We start from the raw sequence: 25,997 nt of genomic DNA, 5'->3' as shown, positions 1-25,997 counted from the left end.
ATTTAAACAAAAAAAGGAGAAACTGGAAGGGCAGGGATTTTAGGGAAATTTAGCTGATTTTAGGGAAATAAATGCTGTTGGGGCACACACAGTCTTCCTCATCTCTGCATGTTGGTTTCTTTTGTAACAAAGTGGGGACCTGGTCTCCAGGAGCACTGGGGTGGCATCTTTAGTACAGTATAATTAGACAAGAGATGACAGTCATCTTCCAACTCCATAAAGAAAAGTCTTGGAGAAGAACTTTACTAAGAGATGTAAATGAATATTTGAATAAATGGAATGGGAATACTGATTTGAAAGATGTTAATTCTTACCAAATTAACTTATAAGCATAATGTAATCCTAACCAAAATCTCACTTGAACTTTTGGGAATATGAAAAATAAAGTCTAAACTTCATCAAGAATTTGCCAGAATACTAAGATTAAAAGAAGGGGAGAGGGAATAGCAAAAGCAACTTGCTTCTTAATTATTAAAATGCATCAAGTGATTAATAATTACAAGTTTTATGTTGATAGAAGAATGGCAAGTTAATTGGGACAAAACAGATGTGTGGATATGTGCATAATAAAGGAAAGAACCCAAACCAATGGGGTGGGAATGGATTAACCAATGAATGGTTCTGGGAAAATTAACTATAGAGGAAAAAAATCATGCTAGACTCTTAAGTCACATTTTATACCCAAATAACTCCAAATGACTTAAAGAGAAATACAAAAAAGAAAAGCATAAAATATAACAGATGAGATGAATATTTAATCTTGGGATGCAAATGACTTTTTAAGCATAAAAAAGATTGAGAACATACAAATATACAACTTAAATGTCAAAAACTTACAGGCAAAATTAAAAGACAAACAGCAAACTAGTGAAACATTCTTAAACTGAGGAACTATTACCATATTGTATAGAAATATTTAATAAATGTTTACTAAATAATGTTTGATTAAATGTTACTTTTCTGAAATCATTGGGAAAAAACAAAGCTAATAATTTTAGATAATATAATAGTAAAAGGTAATACTATTACCTTATTGAAAATAATAAATGCTTTTGATTGGCCATTCATAATTTAGTATAACTTTATTTTCATTATACTTATAATAGAAGTGTAAAACACACACAGAAATAAAGCTCACATATTTTTCATTTTTAGAAAATTAAATCCCTTATGGAAAGTGGTCATTTCATTTGATATCCTCCACACAGATTCTCTGTGAATAGCTTCACTCAAATCACTTAGGTTTCTCTGTACAATACATTAACTTGTAGTTGCTGGTATAATTTAAAAAAACCCAAAACTGTAAAAATGTCACTCACCTGACATGGAAAATTAACCACATAGACTGAGTTCATTAATGTTCTGAATTTAATAAAGAATTGATTTAACTCTGCTCAAGAGGTATAACTGAACACCTTTTTCCAATGGAAGAACAAATTCAGAACTTTGCTTTAAATACCAATTTTTTTAAAACCGATGAGAAAATATGAATAGTAGCTAAAAAGATAAATGGGTGCATTCAATGAGAATTTTTATTTCAATCCACAAAACAATATTATAGTACTTTATAAAAATATTAAATTTTAGGCTACCATTATTCATTAAAAAAGTATTTGTGCTAGAAGGTTGTTTTTGCAACTTTCTTTTTTGGTAAGGGTTAAGTTCCACATTACAATATTGAAGATGAAAAGCTGTTGGAAAAAATCTTGAAATGTACAAAGTTGTTTATTTTTCTTGGCAATTTAAAAAACATAACCATTTAATCTCAATAGCTATTAAGTTAGTCTTCCTTAGTATACAATTGATATTATAAGGAACTGCTCCATTCAGTTAAAACCTAATGAATAGCATAAACTTTTCCTGGCTTATTTTTCTGAACAGGATTAGTACATGAACATATAATTTTGTTATTCTTTTTTAAATGCTTAGAAAAATTCTAATGTCGCAGTTCACATGAAACCCTTTAACTCTGCTGTCTCAGGCTGTGCGTGAGGGTGAATGGCGACGCGGGCAGAGGCAGGCCCTCTGGAAGAGGGACTCAGCACTGAGCAGGCTACGCCAACACGAGGAGCCACCGCAGCTTTCAGTACCAGAGCTGCTGCCAACTTGCAGGACGTTCATCTGTCACATTTTAAAATGGTTTGAATTTCAACATAGATACCATGGCACAGAATTTTAAACTTAATGATTAAATTAAGTAAGTGATGGTAGTTAAAAATTATGATTCTAAAATATGGGGACCTGGAATATTGCTTTATTTAAAGTGTGACTATAACGAGAAAATTTTAAAACATAACTACTAGACTTTTATTTTGTCCGATTCAGTTCTTTTGCTAGATACTTACACCAGTAATGTTGTTATTCAAATGCATATTTTGGGATTTCTTTTTGAGTTAGTCATAAAAATTAGTCTTATTTTGTATGTTTCACTTCTGTACTTAAAATGGGCAAGAACTGCCCCCCCCTTCACACTGTTGTTATCCTGAATGTTTTCCTCCCCAAATCAGCTAAATTCTAAAAGGGAAAAAATGGTCACCATTAAGTATTATTTAAAAAGTGAATGTAGATTTAAATACAGATTCGAAAACTGGAGTTCTAAAAATGTTTTGCATAAAAGTTGTATCACTGGAATTAGTGGGAAGCCTTAACTTAGCTATTTTGAGACTATAACACTCACTTAGTGTTTATGTTAAGAAAGACTAGTTTTATAGTCATACCTTATAACTCTTAAAATCTCAGAAAATAGATAAGTGAGGAGCTTTGAGTGCCAGCAAAGCCATTTTGTCACTCCATAACAGCAACGTTAAACATAACACTCCATCCCTCTATCTGTAAAACTTTCACATTTTTTCTCATATTTCTTTTAAATACATTTTTCTCTCTGTTAGTCTATTTTCAGTAAGCAAAAGTGCATTCAAGTCCCTGATCTAGTGATATTTTATATTTGTGGCACCCATCACCATAAGTACATATTAGCAATATCTCACAGTACCAGTCTATTTTTAAAAAGGACTGTTTAAATGCTGTGTCTTATTTTTTCATGCTGTCTAAACATTAAAAGATTTCCCCTTGGATTGGATAGCACAATTTTAATTATATACTGTGTTTAAAAAAAAAATCAATGCAACCTTAAAAAAGATTAACTCACTTTCTAGTCACCTTCATTATTCTAAACTGAGCTTTTCAGAAAATGATTAAAGTGAAAAATTTCTTCTTCTACTTTCTAGTTCCATGAGTGTGAGTATTAACACAGAGATTATACTTTCAAATTCCACTGCTATCGTCCAACATTTAGTCAAGTTTTACATGCTGTTTATATTCCTTTTTTGCTGCTAAGAACCTGGCCCATTTCCATGCAATAGGAGGCATACATATTAACTGGTCAACATAGAAAAAACTTGAGAATAATGAATGCAAGAAATTTTTAAAAACTGGAATGGAATTGTTTGGTCCCATGAAGTTCCTTGATTTTAGATTTTATTATGGTATATCTGTTTTTATCTCCCAAGTTTTGTCTTTGATAAAGAATTTTCTCTTAATTCTGAGTTTGGGGAATAAAGGAAAGGAAGTGACTTATAAACAGTAGCCTTGTTGCTCTTCATTGTCATGCTATCTCTCACACTGTCATCAATATCTTGGCTATACTTTCTTTGGACCCTGAAATAAGCTGGAAAATTCATCATTGGTACATTAGAGTTTAACACTTGGAAAAAAAAAAAAAGTGGTTTTGTGCAACCATATCTGGAATTCCAGTTTACCATTAAAAAACATGCAGAGTGAAGATTTTCTTCTTTTGATTCCTGGATGTAAATGAGGAAGTCTACACAAGTTCTTTACATTTTGGCAGATTTGTGCATATAAAATAGGCTATTTGGATTATAAATTTTCTCCTGGCTGGTACTGTGGCTCTGTAGCAGTGAAGTAGTCTTCCAAGAAGGACTGGATATATTCAAATGTTGGTCTTTCATCAGGGTCCTTCTTCCAACAAAGATTCATCAAATCATGTAGGGATTCTGGACAGCCCTGAGGGCAAGGCATCCTATACCCTCGTTCCACCTGTTCCAGCACCTCACGGTTTACCATACCTAACACGCAGGATTCAAACAATAAAAAACAATGATGCCAAATACCATTAGCAAAACAGAACAAATCTCCTAGGCACTAACTGATTCAAAGTAGACTAAGTTTATTTAGTGATTCTTTCAACAAAGAAATAAATTTTAAATGTCAAAGTATACCAACAAGAGCTTAGAAAATGCTAACCTGTTTCAACATGTCTAATTTTTTTCATTCCACCTAAAATCTTGCTTTTAACACTAATACCTTCAAAAGCCAACCTCGTTTGATTAATGAGAATTTAGGGTGCTACTTTGAGGTACTGATACTTCCGATGTTAACAGTTAATAATGACGAAAGTTGGGCTAATGAGGAATAGTGGGAAGATAGTTTCTGAAAGAACTTTTAAATAGGAATTCAGAAGAAAGAGTCTAGTCCTGATTTTGCCAAATGTACTACGTATGTAACTTTGTATCAAATCACTTCTGTGAAATAGTGACCTTTTCTAATGTCACCTGTTTGACTTTCTTCAAGTTATTACACACTTCCTGTCTTGCATTCCTTTGTAATCCTCCCCACCCCCATCAGCAGCTCACTTGTGTTATCACAGGGCAGCATACACCCTCAATTACTTGGGGGCAGGAGTGCAGGTAGGAGGGGTGTGAGGAAGATGACCCAGGATATGTAAGTGTGCTTATTCTCTGAGAGAATAATAGAGATAAAAGGCCCCTTTGGAAAATGCCCTAAGGGAGAACAGGGAGGTGAATGTGGGGCACATTTCATGTGCTTGCCTATCCATCCACTGTCAAAATAAAGAGAGGGAGGGAGAGAGAGAAAGAGATAGGGAGGGGGGAGAGAGAGAGAGAGAAGGGAGAGAGGGAAGAAAAGAGAGACAAGAAAAAAAGGCCACCTTCCCCTCTTATGTTTTTGCTCCTAATAAACTCTAAAGTCACTGATGGGATAACCAAGAGCTCATGAAATGCAAGCTTACCTGGATATGGCACTCTGCCTTTTGTTACCAATTCTGTCTGTAGAATTCCAAATGACCATACATCAGACTTTATTGTAAATCGACCATATAGTGCAGCCTCAGGGGCTGTCCATTTGATTGGAAATTTTGCACCTAAAACAGTATTGACAATCTTGCTTGAGTAAATTTTTAAAAATCTATTTGTCTACACACAGAAATCAAAATATGATGTACACCTGTAACTTATATAATGTTATAAACCAGTGTTACCTCAATTTAAAAAAAAGGTACTTAAATATGCACGAGGCACACTGCAAACAGGACACTAAATCATTAGCTAGTATCATGAGTCACGTCTGCAGAAGGCCAGCCAAACCGACCCCAATAAGCACATTTAATTAGCCAATTCAGAACCTAGCCACAAAAATAAACTATTACAAGCAAATCTAATATTTTTTCTTTAATATTTATGGTATAATTTGCTTGTAATAAAAACTTCCTACATTTTTATTTTCATGAGTTTTGAAATTGTGTATACCTATCTACCACATCCAGAATCAGATATAGAACAGGTCCATCATCATGGAAAGTTCATAAATGTTTCTTTCCAGTTTCCAATCCTTCTCTGCAGCACCACCCCCTGAGGAAACCACTTTCTAATTTATATTACCATGGATTATTCTCCTTATTTTGGGGTTTCATACAAATAAAATGATAGATTATGAGTAAATACAGTTTGAATCTGATTTCTTTTACTCAATCTAATGCCTTTTTATGTGTGTGTGTGAGGAAGACTGTCACTGAGCTAACATCAGTGCCAGTGTTTTTCTATTTTATGTGGGATGCCATCACAGCGTGGCTTGACAAGCAGTGCTAGGTCCACACCCAGCATCCGAACCAGCGAACCCAGGCCTGCTGGAGCAGTGTGTGTGAACTTAACCACTATGCCACCAGGCCAGCCCCTCTAATGCTTTTTTATTTGCTGGTATTATGAATTTCTTTTTAAAGATTCCCTTTGTCAGACTGAGGAAGTATGCTCTTATTCCTAAATTAATGTTTTTCTTATAAACACATGTTGAATATTATCAAATGTTTTCTTTTTACTGAGATGATCATATACTTTTCTCCTCTATATTGTTAATGCAGCAAATTAATTTTCAAATGTAAAATCAGTTTTTCATTATTGAGAACTCTCATTTGATCATGAGGTATTATATTTTTTGTGTATCACTGGATACAATTTGCTAAAATTTTGTTAAGAAATTTTGCATGTATGGTGATGAGAAATTATTCTGTTATTTTACTTTTTATAATATTCTCATCTGCTTTCCATGTCAGATTATATTGGCCTTTAAAATTAGTTGGAAATTATTCCAATCAGTTGAATTTTCTAAGAGTCTGTATGAAATGTTTATTTTTTTATAAAGGCTTAATAAAATTCACCAGTGAAGCAAAAAATCCCCAAAATCTATTTGTGTAAATACGGCATGAGCAGGGCTAATCTTTTGTCACTATCATCAGTATCAAATTCTTCAAAAGTACAAGATACATGGGAAAATTTTCTTTAAAATTTAAAATCTGTATTAAAATAAATCACATTTCTTCCTGATAACATATTCAATAACATAAGAAAGATAAATGTTGGTGGAGACATAAACCATTCAAGAAAATAGAGGTAGAAACTCTAATAAGAATCAACCAAAAATGTGGATTACAGGACCTATAACTTGTAAGTCAGTCTAGCACCTAGTAGGTATAGCTAACTTGGTTGACGAGGGCATATTCTGTTGGGTTCTAATGTCTACTGGTTTTTGACCATAATCTCTTTGCTATTTTATCATATCTTTCTGGAAAATTTTACTGTACTATCATTTTTAGAAGCCTATATTAATGTACTCAAATATTTAATGTATGCGTTTTATGTACAAGGTATTATGCTAATCGTTATGGGGGACATAAAAACATAGCCTTTGTGAAGCTTATATACTTATAGTGGAAATAAGATTATAGGTGTCTTATATACTTGAAGTTATTTATATATGTATGTATATAGTGTCATAAAATAGTTCTTTAGATGTTCAAACAGAAGATCAGTTTTCACTAGCACAATCACAAAAAGTTTCATTAATAAAGTGCCAGCTAAGTTAAGCCTTAAAGAATGGTTAGAATTTTTATAAAGATTATAGAATAGGAAGATATTCTACCTGGAGAGAACTGCACACAGGTATGGAAGTTGAAAAGAAAGCACTGTGTTGAGGGCAGTTTCTCAACCTGGCACTACTGGCATTTTGGGCTGGAGAATTCTTTATTTCGTGCAGGGGCTAGTGTATGTTGTAGGATGTTTAGCAGTATGCCTGGCCTCTACCCACTAGAGGCCAGTAGCAGCCTCCTAGCCCTAACAACCAAAAATGTCTCAAGACATTGCAAATGAGCCCTGGGAGTACGCTATCAGCCCTGGTTGAGAACCTGTGGTTTAAGGCAACAGTTCCCAGTGGTTTGTGTACCAATGTGGTCACTGACAAAAAGAAGTCATACTCTAATGAAAAAAAGATCACATATCAATTCACAAAGCTAAAATTATTAATTTATAGTTATGTCTTCTGAGATTATGTCCTTCCGACTTGTGTAGTGTTTAAATGCTCTTTCTTTTATGAAATGATGGTAATAGTATATAGCTGAAAAAAATTTCTTTTTGGTTATCTACTCAATAAACCTTCACTAACCTTCACATTGGATTTACTAGATTGTATTGAAATACCTTGTCTACAGTTCAGTCTCAGACATTAGTTAGTGAGCTCCTTGACAGCAGAGATCATGCCCTCTTACAGCTGTGCCCTCGCACCTCGCACACAGAGGGACTCAAATGTCTGTTAAAGGTAAGCTGGGGCTAGAGAGTTGTAGAAGACGCTGAATGCCAAGGAATCTATTTTGTAGGTGTGGAGGGTCACTGAAGGTTCCATGCAGGATGGACAACCTATGTGGTGATTTCTATGGGACCTTACTCAATCTGCTTGTCAGAGTTACACTTTTTCTTCAAGGTCCTGCTCACAAGTCATCGCCTCTGTAAAGTCTTTCCTGTTCTTTTTGCTTTCCTATAGTATCTTCCATATATTCTTTTGACATTAATTACACAATAGCTTGCTTTATAGTTGTTTATATGTCATCTACCTTGCCCATTAAAATATAAGCTCTAATATTTACTGAGCATCTACTATGTTAATGTCAGGCACTATACATCTATTACTTCATTAAAGTTTCATAACAATCTTGAAAAGTATATAACACCATCTAGTCTTTTTTTTTTCTTTTAAAGATTTTATTTTTCCTTTTTCTCCCAAAGCCCCTCTGGTACATAGTTGTGTATTTTTAGTTGTGGGTCCTTCTACTTGTGGCATGTGGGACGCTGCCTCAGCATGGCTTGATGAGTGGTGCCATGTCTGTGCCTAGAATTTGAACAGGCGAAACCCTGGGCTGCTGAAGCAGAGTGCGCAAACTTAACCACTTGGCCACGGGGCTGGCCCACCATCTGGTCTTTATAAGTGAGGAGACTGAGGCTTAGTTAAAAAGGTTAGATAACCTGGTTGAAATTTCTCACCTAATAAGAGATGAAAATGAGATTCAAACACCCATACTCCTTCCACATGCATACATTATATATGTGTTCATGAAGTGTGTATTGAATGAGAGTTTAAAGAGAAAGATGCCAAAGAGAAGAATCAACCTGTTAAGTTCTGCATGCTCCCTTCTCTTACTCTTTATAGTGTCAATCTTCCAAATGTTTTTACCATAATTTTATATATTATAAAGAATTACTGTAAATCTGGTGTAGAAATGATTTCCAAAGCCTTTATAAAATTGTACGCTATTTCTTAATATATTAGCTTTGAATATACCTTTTCTGATCCTTAGTGTAGTTAAAATCTGGATGGTTCTGAAGTTTCTTACAAAAGGAATTTTAAAATGTTTATTTGTTGGCATGCCAAAAGAAGTATAAAGAGGAGTATACTGCTTGCTATATTTATAATGCAAAGAACACCCAGTTAAGTTCTTCCTTGGGAGAAATAATTATCAGAAAGCCATAGTATCATGTAATGTATGTAATTTTATGAATAAAATCAGTGTTTCTATGACTTCTGAGCAAAACCTAGAGGTATTATTATTCTGTAAAACCCTGTATATTCAAAAGAATGGTGAGAAAATCCATTGAACATTAGGTTACAAGCATTTATTAAAAAGTCATTTTACCTTGTCTTGCCGTATATTCATTGTCTTCAATTAACCTTGCTAAACCAAAATCTGCTATTTTGCACACAAGATTTTCTCCTACAAGAATATTAGCAGCCCGAAGATCTCGGTGAATATAGTTCATCCTTTCAATATATGCCATACCATCAGCAATCTTGGAAAGACAAAGGGAAGGAGGGAGAGGACAATTTTGGTTAATGCTAAGTAAGATGACTGAAAAATCATCTCTCGAAAGGAGATGATGGTAACGGCAAAATCTAGCAGATAATAGGAAAAATAGAAAATAATGTAATGGAGGAGGAGGAGAGGCAGGGAGGGAGAGAGGCAAGGAAGGAGAAAGAGGGGAGGGGGAGGGGATGAGGGGGGGAGAAGGAAAAGAAGGAGAAAAAACAACAGAGATGTATGTGGTCCATAAAGCCTAAAACATTTATCTGGCTTTTTACAAAAACAGTTTTCTGACCCCTACCATAGAGTATCTAAGAGCCTTGAACTCAAGAGCATGGACTAGGCTTGGCACATGCTAAGAGCATGGACTTGGTTTGGCATATGCTAAAGTCTCACATGTACAGTTTGTTGGTATAAAATTTCTCTAAACTGCCAGATTCCATGGACATCTGGAAGCTCACTGAGAGAGGAGTCTTAAAACCATCATGTCAACCAAAGCCAATTAAAGGCCCCTTGAACACCTACCACATATCTGAATAGAAACTTTTAATAGTTTTCACTTGTACTTAAAAACAAAAATCAGAAGAGCAAAAATGTCCCATTATAAACTGTATATTGCCATCTTAATTCTTGTTTTGAACTACATTACACACAAAATTCAGCATATACTTTAGATTTCCAATATTTTCTTTGGAATAGCAATCATTCATTGTCTTAAAATTTATCTGTTGAAATATAAATACATATAGATTGTATATTTGTGGATGCATATGCTTCTGAAAGGCCACATGATACAGGACAGCACTGTAGGGGGCATCGCATGCGTGGTTCTAATACTAATAAGTGATATGAATTTTAGATACCTCTGGTCCTCAGATACTACATTATCTGTAACATAAGATACAGACTGAATTATCACTAATGTTCCTTCCAGCTCTAAAATTCCATGACTTTACCACATAAACAAGAGGATTCTACTAAGATTATTTTACATTTTTAATGTACACTTTCAATTCAAATTGATACATGTATAGATACACAAGTACCTGAGCAGCCATATCAACCAGTTGTGGGAGCTTCAAATACTTTCCATCTCCCTCCTTCAGGAAATCTAATAAGCTCCCTATAAGAGACAGCAAGACATTCATGGAAAGTAAGCACATCTTAAATCAGGACTGAAACAAACATTCCCCCACCTCTAAACAAATCACCACATCACAATACAAAACTTCAGCTTTTCATTCTTTAATATTTTTTGCAGTTTTGGGATTTCTGAATAATTATTTTTAAGATTCTAGAAGAGGGTCCTAAACTGAAATTTTATCAACTTCTCCTAATAACGTATGAAAAAAGACAAAATGCAATATCTCACCAGATTATAGTCATTCCTTCCTTGGTTTGATACAGAGCAGCAGTCTCAATTTTGATTCAAAAAGGAGTACCAGATACTTATATATATATTTTTAAGTCAATCAGAATCAAGAGCTCAGACAACTGGGACTATACTGGGGGTACTTAAAACTAAATCTAGGTGGCTGAGTTGATGTGGAAATGTTAGTCCAACCAACTTCTCTCAATTTTAGCAGAAGATGCCATGGAACAGCAAAGTACTATGAAAATAACAGCAGAGAGAAAGGCTAGAAGGAAAAGTCTAGGTGCTATTCTTCTATTACTGGTTATAAGCTTACCATATACCTGAATTTAATCAAGACAAAATATCACACAAACCCAAATTAAGGGATATTTTATAAAACAACTGTACCATTCTCTTCAAAAATAACAATGTTATGAACGAAAAGAAAAGCTGAGGGGCTGCTCCAGATTAAAGGAGACCAAAGAGAAATGCAACTAACAGTTGCATTTTAGATAGTGGATTAGGGGGAAAACTACTATAATTAAGGACACATCATTGGGACAACTGGTGAAATGTAAATATGGACTGATATTAACTAACAGAATTGTATCCATATTACATTTCCTAATTTGATCATTGTAGTGTGGTTATGTAAGACACTGTTCTTGAGACAAACACTGAAGTATTTAGAAGTAAAAGGAACATATCTGAAATATACTCTCAAATGGTTCAGAGAAAACCCCTTATAGTTTATATATTGATAGCTACATCTAGTTAACAGTTGGCAAATCTGGCTGAAACATATTCAGGAATTCTTTATATTATTTTTGCAACTTTTCTATAAGTTTAAAAATATTTCAAAACAGAGTGACGTCAGCAACATGGCAGAGTGAGCAGTTTTCTTTGTGTCTCCCTCTTCGAAACTACAACTAACTGGACATTCATCAGTCAACAAAAGATATCCACACAGCATCTCAGGATGCCTGAGAGACCTGTGCTGCTATACATCGAAAGGTGGACGGACTTCTCCCTGGGAGGAGGTGAAGATAGGTGAAAACTCTCTGACCCCCGGAGAGCCTTGTACCTGCAATCAACTTTCTTCCAGTGGACACACTCATAGCATCGCCACGCACCAAGGGTGGGCGTGTGTGCACAGTGGCAGAGCGATGGTGGAAACAGGTGACTACAGCCCTATCTAAGCCCAGTGGGAAAATCCAAGGTCCCACAGCAGGCGAAGGGAAAGCCTCTACTTGGCACTAGCATAGAGGCCCCACCAAGCACTGAGAACAGGACAGGAGGATCCCGGGTGCAGTGGCAGCCCGCCAGCCACCTCTGACTCACAGACATTGGCAGTGTCCCAGAGGGGGCAAGGGTCACACAGTGAGTCCGTGTGAGTGTGTGGGGGCAGGGTGGAGCCCCAGTGGCCCTGCTCCATGGTCCAGGGGGAAATCCATGGTCCCACAGCAGCCACAGGGAAAGCGTCTGCACAGCGTTAGTGGAGATGCCCTGCCTGGCAATCACAAAGCTGGAAGGCCCTGAGGCAGAAGTAACGCAGCTGGGTGAGCTAACCCCAGACTGCAGTAGATACCCATAGCTCTGCTGTGGCCCATAGTGGACAAGTGAGATCTTGCAGGCCCTGATGGTGACACAGCTGCAAATCTAGGTGAACCTGCTCCGAGCCGCTGTGAAAGTGCATAACACCACTGCAGACCCTAAGGAGGGAGTGTGTCTAGGTGGTCTGCAACAGTAGGCACCAGCAACCTGAGGCCCCCTTGCAATTGTCCCCACAGCTGGCGAGAGACCCCACAGGACCACTGTGACTACAAGGAGGGGCCCAGGTCTGGTCAGCAACAGCTGACAGGGATCCTGGTCGGTGCAGTCTAAACAGCTGCTCCCCCCTACAAACACCAGTAGAAACAAGTGGAAGCAGTGACTAAACTCTCTCTCTATGTGGAGGCACAAATCCACGCCATCAAGCAGTATGAAAAAATATATTAAATCTCCAGAACAGAAGGAAAATGACAAGTACCCCTAAACAATCCCAAAGACAATGAAATCTATAACCTAAATGACAATGAATTCAAAACAGCCATCATTAAAAAACTCAATGAGTTAAAAGAGAATACAGATAGACAACTCAACGAGTTCAGGAACTATATCACAAAAGAGCTTGATACTATAAAGAAGAACCAATCAGAAATATTGGAGATGAAGAACACAATGGAGGAGATTAACAAAAATCTGGACTCTCTGAAGAGTAGGGTCGATAATATGGAGGACAGAATTGCAATTTGGAGGACAGGAATATAGAAATGCTGCGGACAGAGGAGGAGAGAGAACTAAGACTAAAAAGAAATGATGAAACTCCGAGAATTATCCGACTCAATTAGGAAATGCAACATAAAGATTATAGGTATCCCAGAGGGAGAAAAGAAGAAGAAGGGGGCAGAAAGGCTGTTCAAAGAAATAATGGCTAAGAACTGGGGAGAGAGATGGAACTCCATGTGACAGAAGCCAATAGATCTCCAAACTTTATCAATGTAAAAACACCAACCCCAAGGCATATAGTAGTGAAGCTTGCAAAAGCCAATGACAAGGAGAAAATACTAAGGGCAGAAAGGCAGAAGGAAATAACCTACAAAGGAACCCCAATAAGGCTGTCAGCAGATTTCTCAGCAGATACCTTACAGGCTAGAAGAGAGTGGAATGATATCTTCAAAACTCTGAAGGACAAAAACTTGCAGCCAGGAATACTCTATCCAGCAAAAATGTCCTTCAAATATGATGGAGAAACAAAAACTTTCCCAGATAAACAAAAGTTAAGGGAGTTCATTGCCACAAGACCTCCCCTACAAGAAATGTTCAGGAGGACCCTCATACCTGAAAAATCAAAAAAAGGAAAGGGGTTACAAAACCCAGAGCAAAGGAGATAAATAGAAAGACAAAATCAGAAAGTTGCAGCCCTCCATCATAACAAGCTAGCAAAAGTTAAGTATAACATTAAAGATAAAAGGAAGGAAACACCAAGAATAAATATAAACTTCTCATTTTAACCACAAACTCACAACACAAGAAGGAAGAGAAAAAAAAAAAAATCTGACAATAACAACCTAGAAGGGGAAGAGGAAAGGGATGGAACGTCTTAATCTAAGGAAATAAAAGGCTATCAGAAAATGGACTATCTCATCTATGAGATGTTTTATACAAACCACATGGTAACCACTAAACAAATAACAAAAATAAAGACACAAATTACAAATAAGAAGAAAGCCAATATGGAAATCTATCTACCTGAATTAGTAGTCCAAAAATCACTGGACGAGAAACAAAGGAAATGCAAGAGAACCAGAAAACAAGTGACAAAATGTCAGTGGTAGGCCCCCACATTTCAATAATCACTCTAAATGTAAATGGATTGAACTCTCCAATCAAAAGACACAGAGTAGCAGGATGGATTAAAGAACAAGACCCAACAATATGCTGCCTCCAGGAAACACACTTCAGCCCCAAAGACAAACATAGACTCAGAGTGAAGGGATGGAAGATGTTACTCTAAACTAATTTTGAACATAAGAAGGCCATACTTATATCAGACAAAGTAGACTTCAAAGCAAAACAGATAAAGAAAGACAAACAGGGGCAGTTTATAATGATAAAAGGGACACTCCACCAAGATGACATAACATAAATATATACACACTCAACACAGGAGCACCAAATTTGTAAAGCAACTATTAACAAAACTAAAAGGAGACATCAACAACAATACAATAATAGTAGGGGACCTCAACACCCCATTAACACCAATAGATAGATCATCCAGACAGAAAGTCAACAAGGAAATTATAGAATTAAATGAAAAATTAGACCAGACGGACTTAATAGATATATATATATATAGAACACTCCATCCAAAAATAGCAGGTTACACATTCTTCTCAAGCACGCATGGAACATTCTCAAGGACAGACCATATCTTGGGAAACAAAGCAAACCTCAATAAATTCAAGAGGGTTGAAATAATATCAAGCATCTTTTCTGATCATAATGCTATGAAACTAGAAATCAACTACAAGAATAAAGCTGGGAAAGGGGCAAAAATGTGGAGACTAAACAACATGCTACTGAACAAACAATGGATTATTGAAGAAATTAAATAGGAAATCAAATATTATCTGGAGACAAATGAAAATGAAAACACGCCATACAAACTCATTTGGGACGCAGCAAAAGCGGTCCTAAGAGGGAAATTCATTGCAATACAGGCTCACCTCAATAAACAAGAAAAATCTCAGATAAGCAATCTCAAATGACACCTAACAGAATTAGAAAAAGAAGAACAAACAAAGCCCAAAGTCAGTAGAAGGAGGGAAATAATAAAAGTGAGAGCAGAAATAAACGCTATTGAAACAAAAAAGACAGTAGAAAGGATCAAGGAAACAAAGAGTTGGTTCTTCGAAAAAATAAACAAAATTGACAAACCCTTAGCCAGACTCATTAAGAAAAAAGGGAGAAGACTCAAGTAAATAAAATTAGAAATGACAGAGGAGAAATCACAATGGATACCACAGAAATACAAAGGCTCATAAGAGAATACTATGAAAAACTATATGCCAACAAATTGGACAACCTAGAAGAAATGGACAAATTCTTAGACTCTTACAACCTCCTAAAACTGAAGCAGGAAGAAATAGAGAATCTGAATAGACCAATCACAAGTAAATAAATCGAAACAGTAATCAAAAACCTCCCCCAAAATAAAAGTCCAGGACCAGATGGCTTCTCTGGAGAATTCTACCATACATTCAAAGAAGATTCAATACCTATTCTTCTCAAACTACTCCAGAAAATTGAGGAAGAGGGAGGACTCCCTAAAACATTCTATGAAGCCAACATCACCCTGATCCCAAAACCTGACAAGGACAACACAAAGAAGGAAAACTACAGGCCAATATCACTGATCCTAAAGAAAATTTTGGCAAACCGAATACAGCAATACGTTAAAAAGATTATACACCATGATCAAGTGGGATTTACACCAGGGACACAGGGATGGTTCAACATCTGCAAGTCAATCAACGTGATACAGTACATTAACAAAATGAGAAACAAAAACCACATGATCATCTCAATAGATGCAGAGAAAGCATTCGACAAGATCCAACATCCATTTATGATAAAAACTCTCAATAAAATGGGTATAGAAGGAAAGACCTCAACATAATAAAAGCCATATATGACAAACCCACAGCCAACATCATACACTGAAAGCCATCCCTCTGAGAACAGGAACAACACAAAGGTGCCCACTCTCACCACTCTTATTCAATGTAGTACTGGAGGTTTTGGCCAGAGCAATTTGGCAGGAAAAAGAAATAAAAGGAATCCAAATAGGCAATGAAGAAGTGAAACTCTTGTTGTTTGCAGACGACATGATCTTATATATAGAAAACCCCAAAGAATCCACTGGAAAACTATTAGAAATAATCAACAGCTACAGCAAAGTTGCAGGGTATAAAATCAACATACATAAATGAGTAGCATTTCTATACTCTAACAATGAACTAACAGAAAAAGAACTCAAGAACTCAATCCCATTCACAATCGCAACAAAAAGAATAAAATACCTTGGGGTAAATTTAACCAAGGAAGTGAAAGACCTATACAACGAAAACTACAAGACTTTCCTGAAAGAAATTGATGATGACATAAAGAGATGGAAAGACATTCCATGCACATGGATTGGAAGAATAAACATGGTTAAAATGTCCATACTACCTAAAGCAATCTACGGATTCAATGCTATCCCCATGACATTCTTTACAGAAACAGAACAAAGAATCCTAAAACTCATGTGGGGCAACAAAAGACCCCGAATTGCTAAAGCAATCCTGAGAAAGAAGAACAAAGCTGGAAGGATCACAATCCCTGACTTCAAAGCATACTACAAAGCTACAATAATCAAAACAGCATGGTACTGGCACAAAAACAGGTGCACAGATCAATGGAACAGAATTGAAATCCCAGAAATAAAACCACACATCTATGGACAACTAATCTTCAACAAAGGAGCTGAGTGCCTACAATGGAGAAAAGAAAGTCTCTTCAACAAATGGTGCTGGGAAAACTGGAAAGCCACATGTAAAAGAATGAAAATGGACCATTCTTTTTCACCATTCACAAAAATAAACTCAAAATGGATCAAAGACCTAAAGATTAGACTTGAAACAATAAGTCTTCTAGAAGAGAATATAGGCAGCACACTCTTTGACATCACTATCAAAAGGATCTTTTTGGACTCTATAACTCCTCAGTTGAGGGAAACAACAGAAAGAATAAACAAATGGGACTTCATCAGACTAAAGAGTTTCTTCAAGGCAAGGGAAAACAGGATTGAAACAAAAAAACAACCCACTAGTTGGGAAAAAATATTCACAAGTTATTTATCCGACAAAGGGTTAATCTCCATAATATATAAAGAACTCACACAGCTCAACAACAAAAAATCAAACCACCTGATCAAAAAATGGGCACGGGACATGAATAGACATTTCTCCAAAGAAGATATACGGATGGCCAATAGACACATGAAAAGATGCTCATCATCACTAATCATCAGGGAAATGCAAATCAAAACTACTCTAAGATATCACCTTACACCTGTTAGAATGGCAAAAATATCCAAAACCAAGAGTGACAAATGTTGGAGAGGCTGTGGAGAAAAGGGAACCCTCTCATACACTGTTGGTGGGAATGCAAACTGGTGCAGCCACTATGGAAAACAGTACAGAGATTCCTCAAAAAGTTAAGAATACAAATACCTTATTGACCCAGCCATCCCACTACTGGGTATCTATCCTAAGAACCTGAAATCAGCAATTCCCAAAGATCCATGCACCCCTATGTTCATCGCAGCATTATTTACAATAGCCAAGATGTGGAAGCAACCTAAGTGCCCATCAACTGATGACTGGTTTAAGAAGATATGGTATATATATGCGATGGAATACTACTCAGCCATAAAAAAGGATAAAATCGTCCCATTCACAACAACATGGATGGATCTTGAGAGTATTATGCTAAGTGAAATAAACCAGATAGAGAAAGATGAACTCTGTTATGACTGCACTCATAGGTGGAAGTTAAACATAGAGACAAAGAGAATTGATTGGTGGTTACCAGGGGAAAGGGGATGTGGGGGGAGGGCACAAAGGATGAAGGGGTGCACCTACAACATGACTAACAATAATGTACAACTGAAATTTCACAAGGTTGTAAACTATCATAATCTTAATAAAAAGCTTAAAAATAAATAAATAAATAAAACTTGAGTTCCTCAGTCTCACTAAAAAAAGAAAAAAAGAAGTCATAGCATGTCAGAGAAGGGCCATGAGCAGCACAGGCTGCTCAGGAAGGGCAGCTGTAGCTTGGGGTCCCCTCACCTCACAGCCAGCTCCCCGCACCAGACCCTGTCCCTGTGTGAGGAAAGCTTTCCTCCACAGACTGCTCGCCAGAGCGGGCTGGGGCACTGTGACCTTCAGTCCCATGCACGACAAGCTGTAGTCTCCAAGCCTGAGGGTTTCTTTGTGTTGCCAGACTTCATCTTTGGTGACTGACTTCTTGTTTATATGAAGAAAAACAAGCCTTGGGCCTTCTGGTTAGGCAAATTGTAAAGACATATCCAACGTCAAATAAAAAGGTTTAAAACAGTAAAAAAAAAAAAAAAGAAAAAGAAAAAAAATTCAAAATAAAAGTAAAATCAAAACAAACAAAGCCCTTTCCATGTTGACAGGATTGTGAAGCAAGGGAGAGCTGCGACTTAGTCTCATTCATAGAGATTCAAAGTCAGAGAACATCTATACTTCTTTTGATCAGTCTATTCCAGGGGGAACATGTTACTGTGTGTGTCCATTTATCTGCCCATTCATTCCTATATTTGCTGAGCATCTACTACATGTGAACATTGTAAAACGTATAGAAGATACAAAGATATATAAGTCATGGCCCCTGGCCATGAAAAGATCTTGATCTAGTATAAAAGTATAGTATACAGATCTAGAAATTACAGAAGTAATACTTGCAAACAAATAAATATTGTACAATACATGTTATAAAAGTTATTGTAAAAACTACAGTGGAGGCACAATGGATATGGTTGACTCTATGGAGAAGTCAGAAAAGTCTTCACAGAGGAGATGCATCTTAAAGGAAGAAATGGAGGCAGACAGGGAATTCCAGGAAGATGGAGTAACAAGTACAAAGGCAGGAATGCATGAAACAGCACAGTAAGTTCAGGGAACTGAAAACAGTCCTTCCTCTGCAAGAACACAGGGCTCAAAGATGGGAACTGATGAGTGTTGAGGCTGAAGAAGGAAAGAGAGCATAGAAGACAATGCATGAACGGACTTCATATGAAGTTTTATGATGAGAAGCAATATGATCAGATTTATGTTGAAAAAGCAATTATTCCAATAGTAGTATGAAGAATAAAACTGGGCCAAAACTATACCAAAGGAATAAGTTTAAATTTCCTGCAACAGTCTAGGAAAGAGAAACTATTACATTAAAATCTAGCAACGACAGTGGGAATGGTGAGAAGGCAAAAATTTCCAGAGGGATTTGGTAAATGGGATCAACAGTACTCAATGGACTATTATTACATAAGGGGGTAGGGAAGTGAAGACTGCTGAGCCCCAACCCCAAGGTTTGCCTTTCTAAGGAGTTTCCAGGTAATGCTAATGCTGCTGCCATCCAAAGCCCTAGAGACTTGCACATGAGCAAAAGAAGGCAGGCACGAAAATATTCTCTGTGGCACGGTCTGTAACAGTGACAAACTAAAAGGTCACTGGGAAAGGAATGAATAAACGATGGTACATTCACATAGTATCTCATTCAACAGTTACAAGCATATGAATTAGATCTTCCCTTATTCCCTTATGAATAAATCTCAAGAACGTAATGCTGAATGAAAATAAAGCTAGTTAGATTTATGTATATTAAAAACATACAAATACTCTTAATAGGTAAATATATTAGCAAAAGTATACCAACATGAAAAACACAGATGGGAAAGTTAAGCACCAACTTCAAAACTGAGGTTACCTCTGAAGGGAAGTGGGCCCAAAAGAGCATGAAAGGAGGGCTGAAAGGAGAATGGGCTCAAGGAGGGGTAAAAACAAGAATTCAATTAGATCTTTAACGTTTTGTTTCCTTAGCAGAAAGATCTGCAGTAAATATGGCAAAATGTAAACATAAGTTAAATTCAGATGGCAGAGACGGGTGTTGTGGTACTCTTCATATGTTTAAAATATTACATAATTTTAAAAATACTCTATGAAAACTGTTGACATTAAATACATTTCAATAGCTTTAAGAAAAGAGCAAATGGCTGGTTAAGGAAGTGGAGACAGGGAGTATTACCTGTTCTTAAAAAATCTTGGCTGTGAAGGTAAGGAAAAAGGTAGAGCAGTAGGTGAAAAGCAGATGATGGGACCAAGGGAGGGTTTTCTTTTTAAATGCAAGGAAGGATCAAGAATGCAGTAAAGGAACTGTCCTTAAACAGAGGAAGGGACACTTCTTTTTCTTAGCCTGCAAGACAGACTGATGTCATATAAATACTCTACATGACAACGCAGCATATACAGAAAGGAGCAGAAGATAGTTCTTTGTTTCAGGATTGAGAAGCTAGATAAGGTGCCATGATCATTACACTAAGTAGAACATCATTCAGGGAAACAACAGATAATTGGTAAAACGGTGCAAAAGCTTCAGAGCATAGAAATCCAGGATTGGAATTTGTGTCATTTTGACAATTCCTTTTCTCTGATCTTTAACCAATCACAACAAATTTCACCCCCCTCTCCCACCAATGTTTCTTATATCCATCTATCACAGAACATTTTGGACCATATCAGCAGTCCTTAACCTTGCCTGGTTCAGGATTGAGAATCTGATAAAAACCATTCACTCTCGTCCTGGAAAAACATGGATAAGTATGCAAAAATTTACACATAACTTCAGAGGAAGTTCATGGACTCTCTGAAGCTCATTATGACCCTGGCAGAGAGTAGCCAGGTAAATATAGCCTATTTACCTTCCATACTTTCTACTACCCATGACTTTGTTCCCCATTTCCTCTGCAGAAATACCCATAGACTTCTCTTCACCCATCCATATCCTTCCTAATCTTAAAAGGCAGTTCAAGATTTGCCTTTTCTACTAATTTTTCTCAATTTATTCCAGTCTGTGTGATCTCTTCCTCAATTTCTATTATACTTCCTGAATGTATCAAACACCTAAAAATTCATTACGCTTTGGCCTATAGCTGTTTGTTTCTTTGTTTATAGTGAGCTGTTGTTTAATTTTATACTGAAAATTAACTCTTCAGAAGGTTAGGTCTTTTCTCCCTAAATTCAATCTAAGTTATTTGGGTGGGTTTATTTCTTGATAGATAGATAGATAGACAGATAGATAGATAGATAGAATAACTAGCAGAGTGCTTTGTCTATTAGAAGCATTCAATACATTTTGGTTGTTAATAATTTCTAGAGATGTCTGATTATACACATTTCAGAGAAGATAATGATGACTGGGATATTAATGGAAGGCTTCTAACACTTCACTTAAGTATAAAATGAAGGAGGTATAGTTGATGGACTGGTTAAGACATAGGGAAACCAAATTCTAGGTGAAGGAAATAACATGAACAAGATCATAGAAATAAGGGGCAACAAGAAGACCCATCTAGCCAGAAAAGTGTGTTTATGGAAGCACATGAAGCAAGGAGTTTGGACAGATTATAGAAGGCCAACTGCTGAGTAGCCGAATAGCAAGATGGGGGATTAAGAGTTTTAAAACTAGACAGGACTTCTGTGATTTTTTATTCTAAATCTCCCATCTAGAAATAATCCTAATCCAGCAATCTGACATCATCGACTTCTACCACGTTCCCTCAATTAATTCTTGAAATCAACATACAAAGCTAAATGGACAATTAACTTTACCTCCATTATATTCTTATGCTATCAGTATCTTGACTTAAACTTCCTTCCCATTGTCCGTCTTCTCCCTCCCCCTTCTAGTTCATCCAGTGTACTCTGAAATGGGATATCTGGCAGCTGTTTGTAGCAGAGATTCCTTCCAAAAAGTGCCACCTGCTTTGGGGCTTTAGGTATGTTTTGGCTATCAACTAATAGGCTATATAACTTCTTAGCTTTTGTTTTCTCAGTTCCTTTGGTGGCGGGGGAGGGAATTTCTTATAGCAAATGTATAGCTTGTAGTTGGCCCTGTCACCACTAGATGGAACTATATTGTTTGGCCAAGATGGACTACTGAAGAGGGATGACATCATCAGCGGCTTTAACCATGGATTAACGATTAGTGAGAAGTAAAAAAAAAAAAAAAAAAAAAAAGTAGATAAAATTCAAGATGGGTAAACAGCAGGCCTGTCAGCATATTTGGCAACTTACTGGTTCCTCTTCTAAAGCATCATTAGCAAAGGGAAAGAGTGAAGAGCAACAACCTTCCCTTCTCTTTATCCTGGCCTTAACCAACTGTGCTACTGAAGATTCCACTTGGGGTCTGGGATTTGGGAGAATGGAAAAACTTCAGTTGACAGTAGTAGAAAAAGAAGTTTCTAGAAGTCCTGACTATGGAGATTATGTTTATATTAAAATGAGGTAACATTAATTTCCTTAACTTTACCTGATTTCTTTGCTTTAGTACTAAAGATGTAGCTTTCTGATTGTATCATTTTACTTCAATTTGTATAAATACTTTTTTTCTTTTTCATGTTCCTAGTTATTCTATTTCCTTTAGTCACACCTACTTTCAAAGTAAATTCAGCCTGCCTAATATTTCTTTTAAACTTTGTAATATCCTTTGGAATAACTGCAGCTAATCATATTCCATTAAACACAGTGTCAGATTTTCTCTTTTCAAATGACTACATAAAAATCTTAAATTAGAAAACACTATATAATAAAAATCTATATGCATAAAAACAGATATTGTTAAAACAGAAGACTTGTTTAAATTTATCAACATGAATACCCTAAGAGATATTAATATACACATACCTTTTGACATAAATTCAGTGACAATGTAAATTGGCTCTTCAGAAACAACAGCATATAGTGGAACAAGTTTATCATGTCTCAATTTTTTCATTATCTGAGCCTCTTGAAGAAAAGCTTCTGGCATCATTGTACCTGGTTTTAGTGTTTTGATTGCTACTTTTGTGGTTCCATTCCATGTTCCTAGAGAAACAACACATTTAACTATTTTAATCTATATTTTAAGGGAATTTAGATCAAACTTCAATGAATAGCAATTACTTTAAATATTTAAACATATTTTATCATAAATTGTGGCATTTTAATCTATGGCTGAACAAGGACAAATAACAAAACTTCAGGCTTCTTACCCATCCATACTTCACCAAAACATCCTTGTCCCAGTTTAACCTCTAGTCGCAAAGATTCTCGAGGGATTTCCCAAGCATCTTTTGCTAGACCTTGAGTCTGGGGTTTCACAGTTGGACACACAGTTGTTAACTTATGGCATAAACCATCAGCATGTTCTAGATAAATGAATAAATTATACTGTAAAATTAATTATTTACAAAAACTAAGGTACAAATAGTGTTATCAATGTTTTTAAAAGTTTAAATTGTAGAAAAAAACAAAACAACGTTCTATCTCTGAGCACAAACACAAAAAGAGGGTTGTATATAAGAAGCAAAACATATTAGAAGTGAAACATTTTGTTAAATATATTTTAAAAGTTGTTATTTATTCAATACTTATGTCCCAGCTATTGTGCTAGTTCAGTACTTTATAAATATTTCATATAAATGAGGCTTGGAAAACTTAAGCAACTTTCTCAAGGTCACTCAGTAAGTGATGGAGATGGGATTCAAACCCTAGGTCTGGCTGCCTCCACAGTTTTGCTTTTGATCACTGTGCTTTAATTCTTCCCAAACAGAATGCTATCATTGTTAATTCTAATAAGCACTAATGTAAGAGGTACACTAAAAATCAAGGAAAAATTTCTACATTTAGGGGATGGATTTTAAATAAGGGGGACACAAAAACAAGGAAACCCAAATTCATAATGGCTTGACTTGTGAATTCTGCTTATCCAATTTTTCCCATTGTAAGTAAGACAAGTTCCCTCCCATCCTCAGTAAGTAACCACACAAACCAACATTCTAACAAGGGCAGTTACAACTGACGCCACTGCTTGGTAAGATGTTTGATCAATGTCAAGATTGGTGGTTGCCTTGAGGAAACTCAGCTAGCTGTCTTTGAAGAAGAAATTGCCAAGGAAACTTGCCCTCTCCTGGTATTAATCATTTAAAGATTTTCAGATGCACTCATGTATCAAATTGGCAATGAAAAATTTTGACACAGAAGACTCTAGTACTGAATACCTTTCAAAGGTCGTTGAAAGACAAGAATACCTATAGCTGCTATAGGTTAATTTTCCAGGAAAAGAAAAACGCATCTTCACAACAAATTTCATTGATTTATACTTTAAGAAGTCTTATGTGGTCCAGCCCATGCAGAGGAAGGTAATCCAAAAGGACATCTGATACAGCTTTTTATTTTAAGCGTTTAGTTATATCTATCTAATAAGTATCCCTAAATAAAATATTTGCTTTTATGCTTTTTAAAATTTATTTTCACAATCTATCTTGGTATTTGGCTGTTATAAAATGGAACTCTGATGTAAACACTATGCCAGTAAGATATAGACTCAAATGATGATAGTCTTATTTTAGCACATTATCCAAGAACCCAATTCAGGTAATAAGTATTACCTGTTCCTCTTTTTAAAACTAGAATTCAACAGACATCTACTGAGCACATACTGTGCTAATGTATTAGTAGCATGCTAATCCTTAAGAGACATAAAGACATGGATTCTTTCCTCATAAAATAGAACATGAGGAAATATGTGAAACATTCACATACCTGTGTAGTGTTTTACCAGTTTCTGCAGAGTATCAAATTGTGCTCTAGTTGTGATATAGTATCCACCGTTGTCAAGTTTCCTAATTTTGTAATGTTTCACATTGTCTCCCCTTACCTCATCCCAATCACGAATAGAGAGGGAGTAAGCACCTGGGGGGAAAATGAATACTTTTACTGTATCTTTCTCAAAATACTGCCCGAGGAAATTTTTATACTTATATTAACATAACAATATTCATACCTTTAGTAGTTTCACTCTCTCTTACTAAGAAAATACCTCGTTGATTCCCAGGATTCAGCAGTAATCTTTCAGCATCTTTTCTCCCCATTTTGCCAAAATACCATCTGGAAAAAAATGAACAGTGTTCTGAGTTAGAAAGGTGTAAGGGTCAGAAAAATTACACATAAGTATTAATAAGAATGGAGTGGGATAGGGAGGATGACAAAGAATAGCTATAGAATATAGCTTAAAAATATAGTAAAACACAATGAAAGATCTTTATTAAATACAAATATTACTGTCAGAATATACTGTCATAGTATTTCCATGGAGTGACTACTCCACATGTTTCTTAAACTCCACCCAGCATTCACAGGAACAGTAAATGGAGAAGGAAAGGCAACAATGACAGACAGAGCCTTTCAGTCAGTGACAGATAGGAATATTAAGACTATAGTAGGAGGAACAAAAGTGGTTCTCCAGCAAATGAAATCATCTGTATTCAGTAACAAGCAAGTAAACCATATGCAAATTATCAGGAACTCTAAATTAGTGTCGGCTTGATTTAATAGAGTTTTGTGAATAAAAATTACAGTTCTACTGTGAAGGAGTTCACAGAATAGTGGAGAAAAAAGACAAAAGAACAAAACAGAAAGTAATGAGGTGCCAAAGCAGAACAGAGCGTTATGGAGACGAATTCATCATTCACAAAAGCAAACAAACATTAACAGAGCACCTACTATGTGCAAGGCACTGTGTTAAGTGTTGTGATAGGAAAACGAAGTAGCACTTACAGATCCCAGATAGACTTGGATTGACCTAAAAATAGTATGTCACTGAAGGTGAATTTTAACTTTTTAAAAGTTGCAAGAATTGTAAGAAGTCCCACAGACCCTCCACCCAGGTTTCCCAACTGCTAACATTTTGCTGTCATATTTGCTCTCTTTCCCTCTCTCTGTGAGTTTTTCTGAACTGATTAAGAGTAAGTTGCAAACATGCTGAATCATTACC

General features: G+C 36.1%; 1 protein-coding gene across 5 annotated transcripts in view; it reads right to left on the bottom strand.

The window, feature by feature from the left end:
* Positions 1-733: 733 nt before the first annotated feature.
* YES1 (YES proto-oncogene 1, Src family tyrosine kinase) overlaps positions 734-25,997 on the bottom strand; it is a 79,335-nt gene continuing 54,071 nt past the window's right edge. For all 5 annotated transcript variants that reach the window (XM_046671643.1, XM_046671649.1, XM_046671644.1 and 2 more), the window contains 8 exons: positions 25,008-25,111; positions 24,767-24,916; positions 23,215-23,370; positions 22,868-23,047; positions 10,483-10,559; positions 9,272-9,425; positions 5,048-5,179; positions 734-4,085 (listed from right to left, as the gene is read on the bottom strand). In XM_046671643.1, the coding sequence (XP_046527599.1) occupies positions 3,877-4,085; positions 5,048-5,179; positions 9,272-9,425; positions 10,483-10,559; positions 22,868-23,047; positions 23,215-23,370; positions 24,767-24,916; positions 25,008-25,111 (1,162 nt within the window). In that variant the 3' untranslated portion in view covers positions 734-3,876. The remainder of the gene's footprint in view (positions 4,086-5,047; positions 5,180-9,271; positions 9,426-10,482; positions 10,560-22,867; positions 23,048-23,214; positions 23,371-24,766; positions 24,917-25,007; positions 25,112-25,997) is intronic.

Source organism: Equus quagga, chromosome 9 (assembly GCF_021613505.1).
Source record: "Equus quagga isolate Etosha38 chromosome 9, UCLA_HA_Equagga_1.0, whole genome shotgun sequence".
Classification (NCBI taxonomy): Eukaryota; Metazoa; Chordata; class Mammalia; order Perissodactyla; family Equidae; genus Equus; species Equus quagga.
This window is presented reverse-complemented; position numbering and strand designations above follow the sequence as displayed.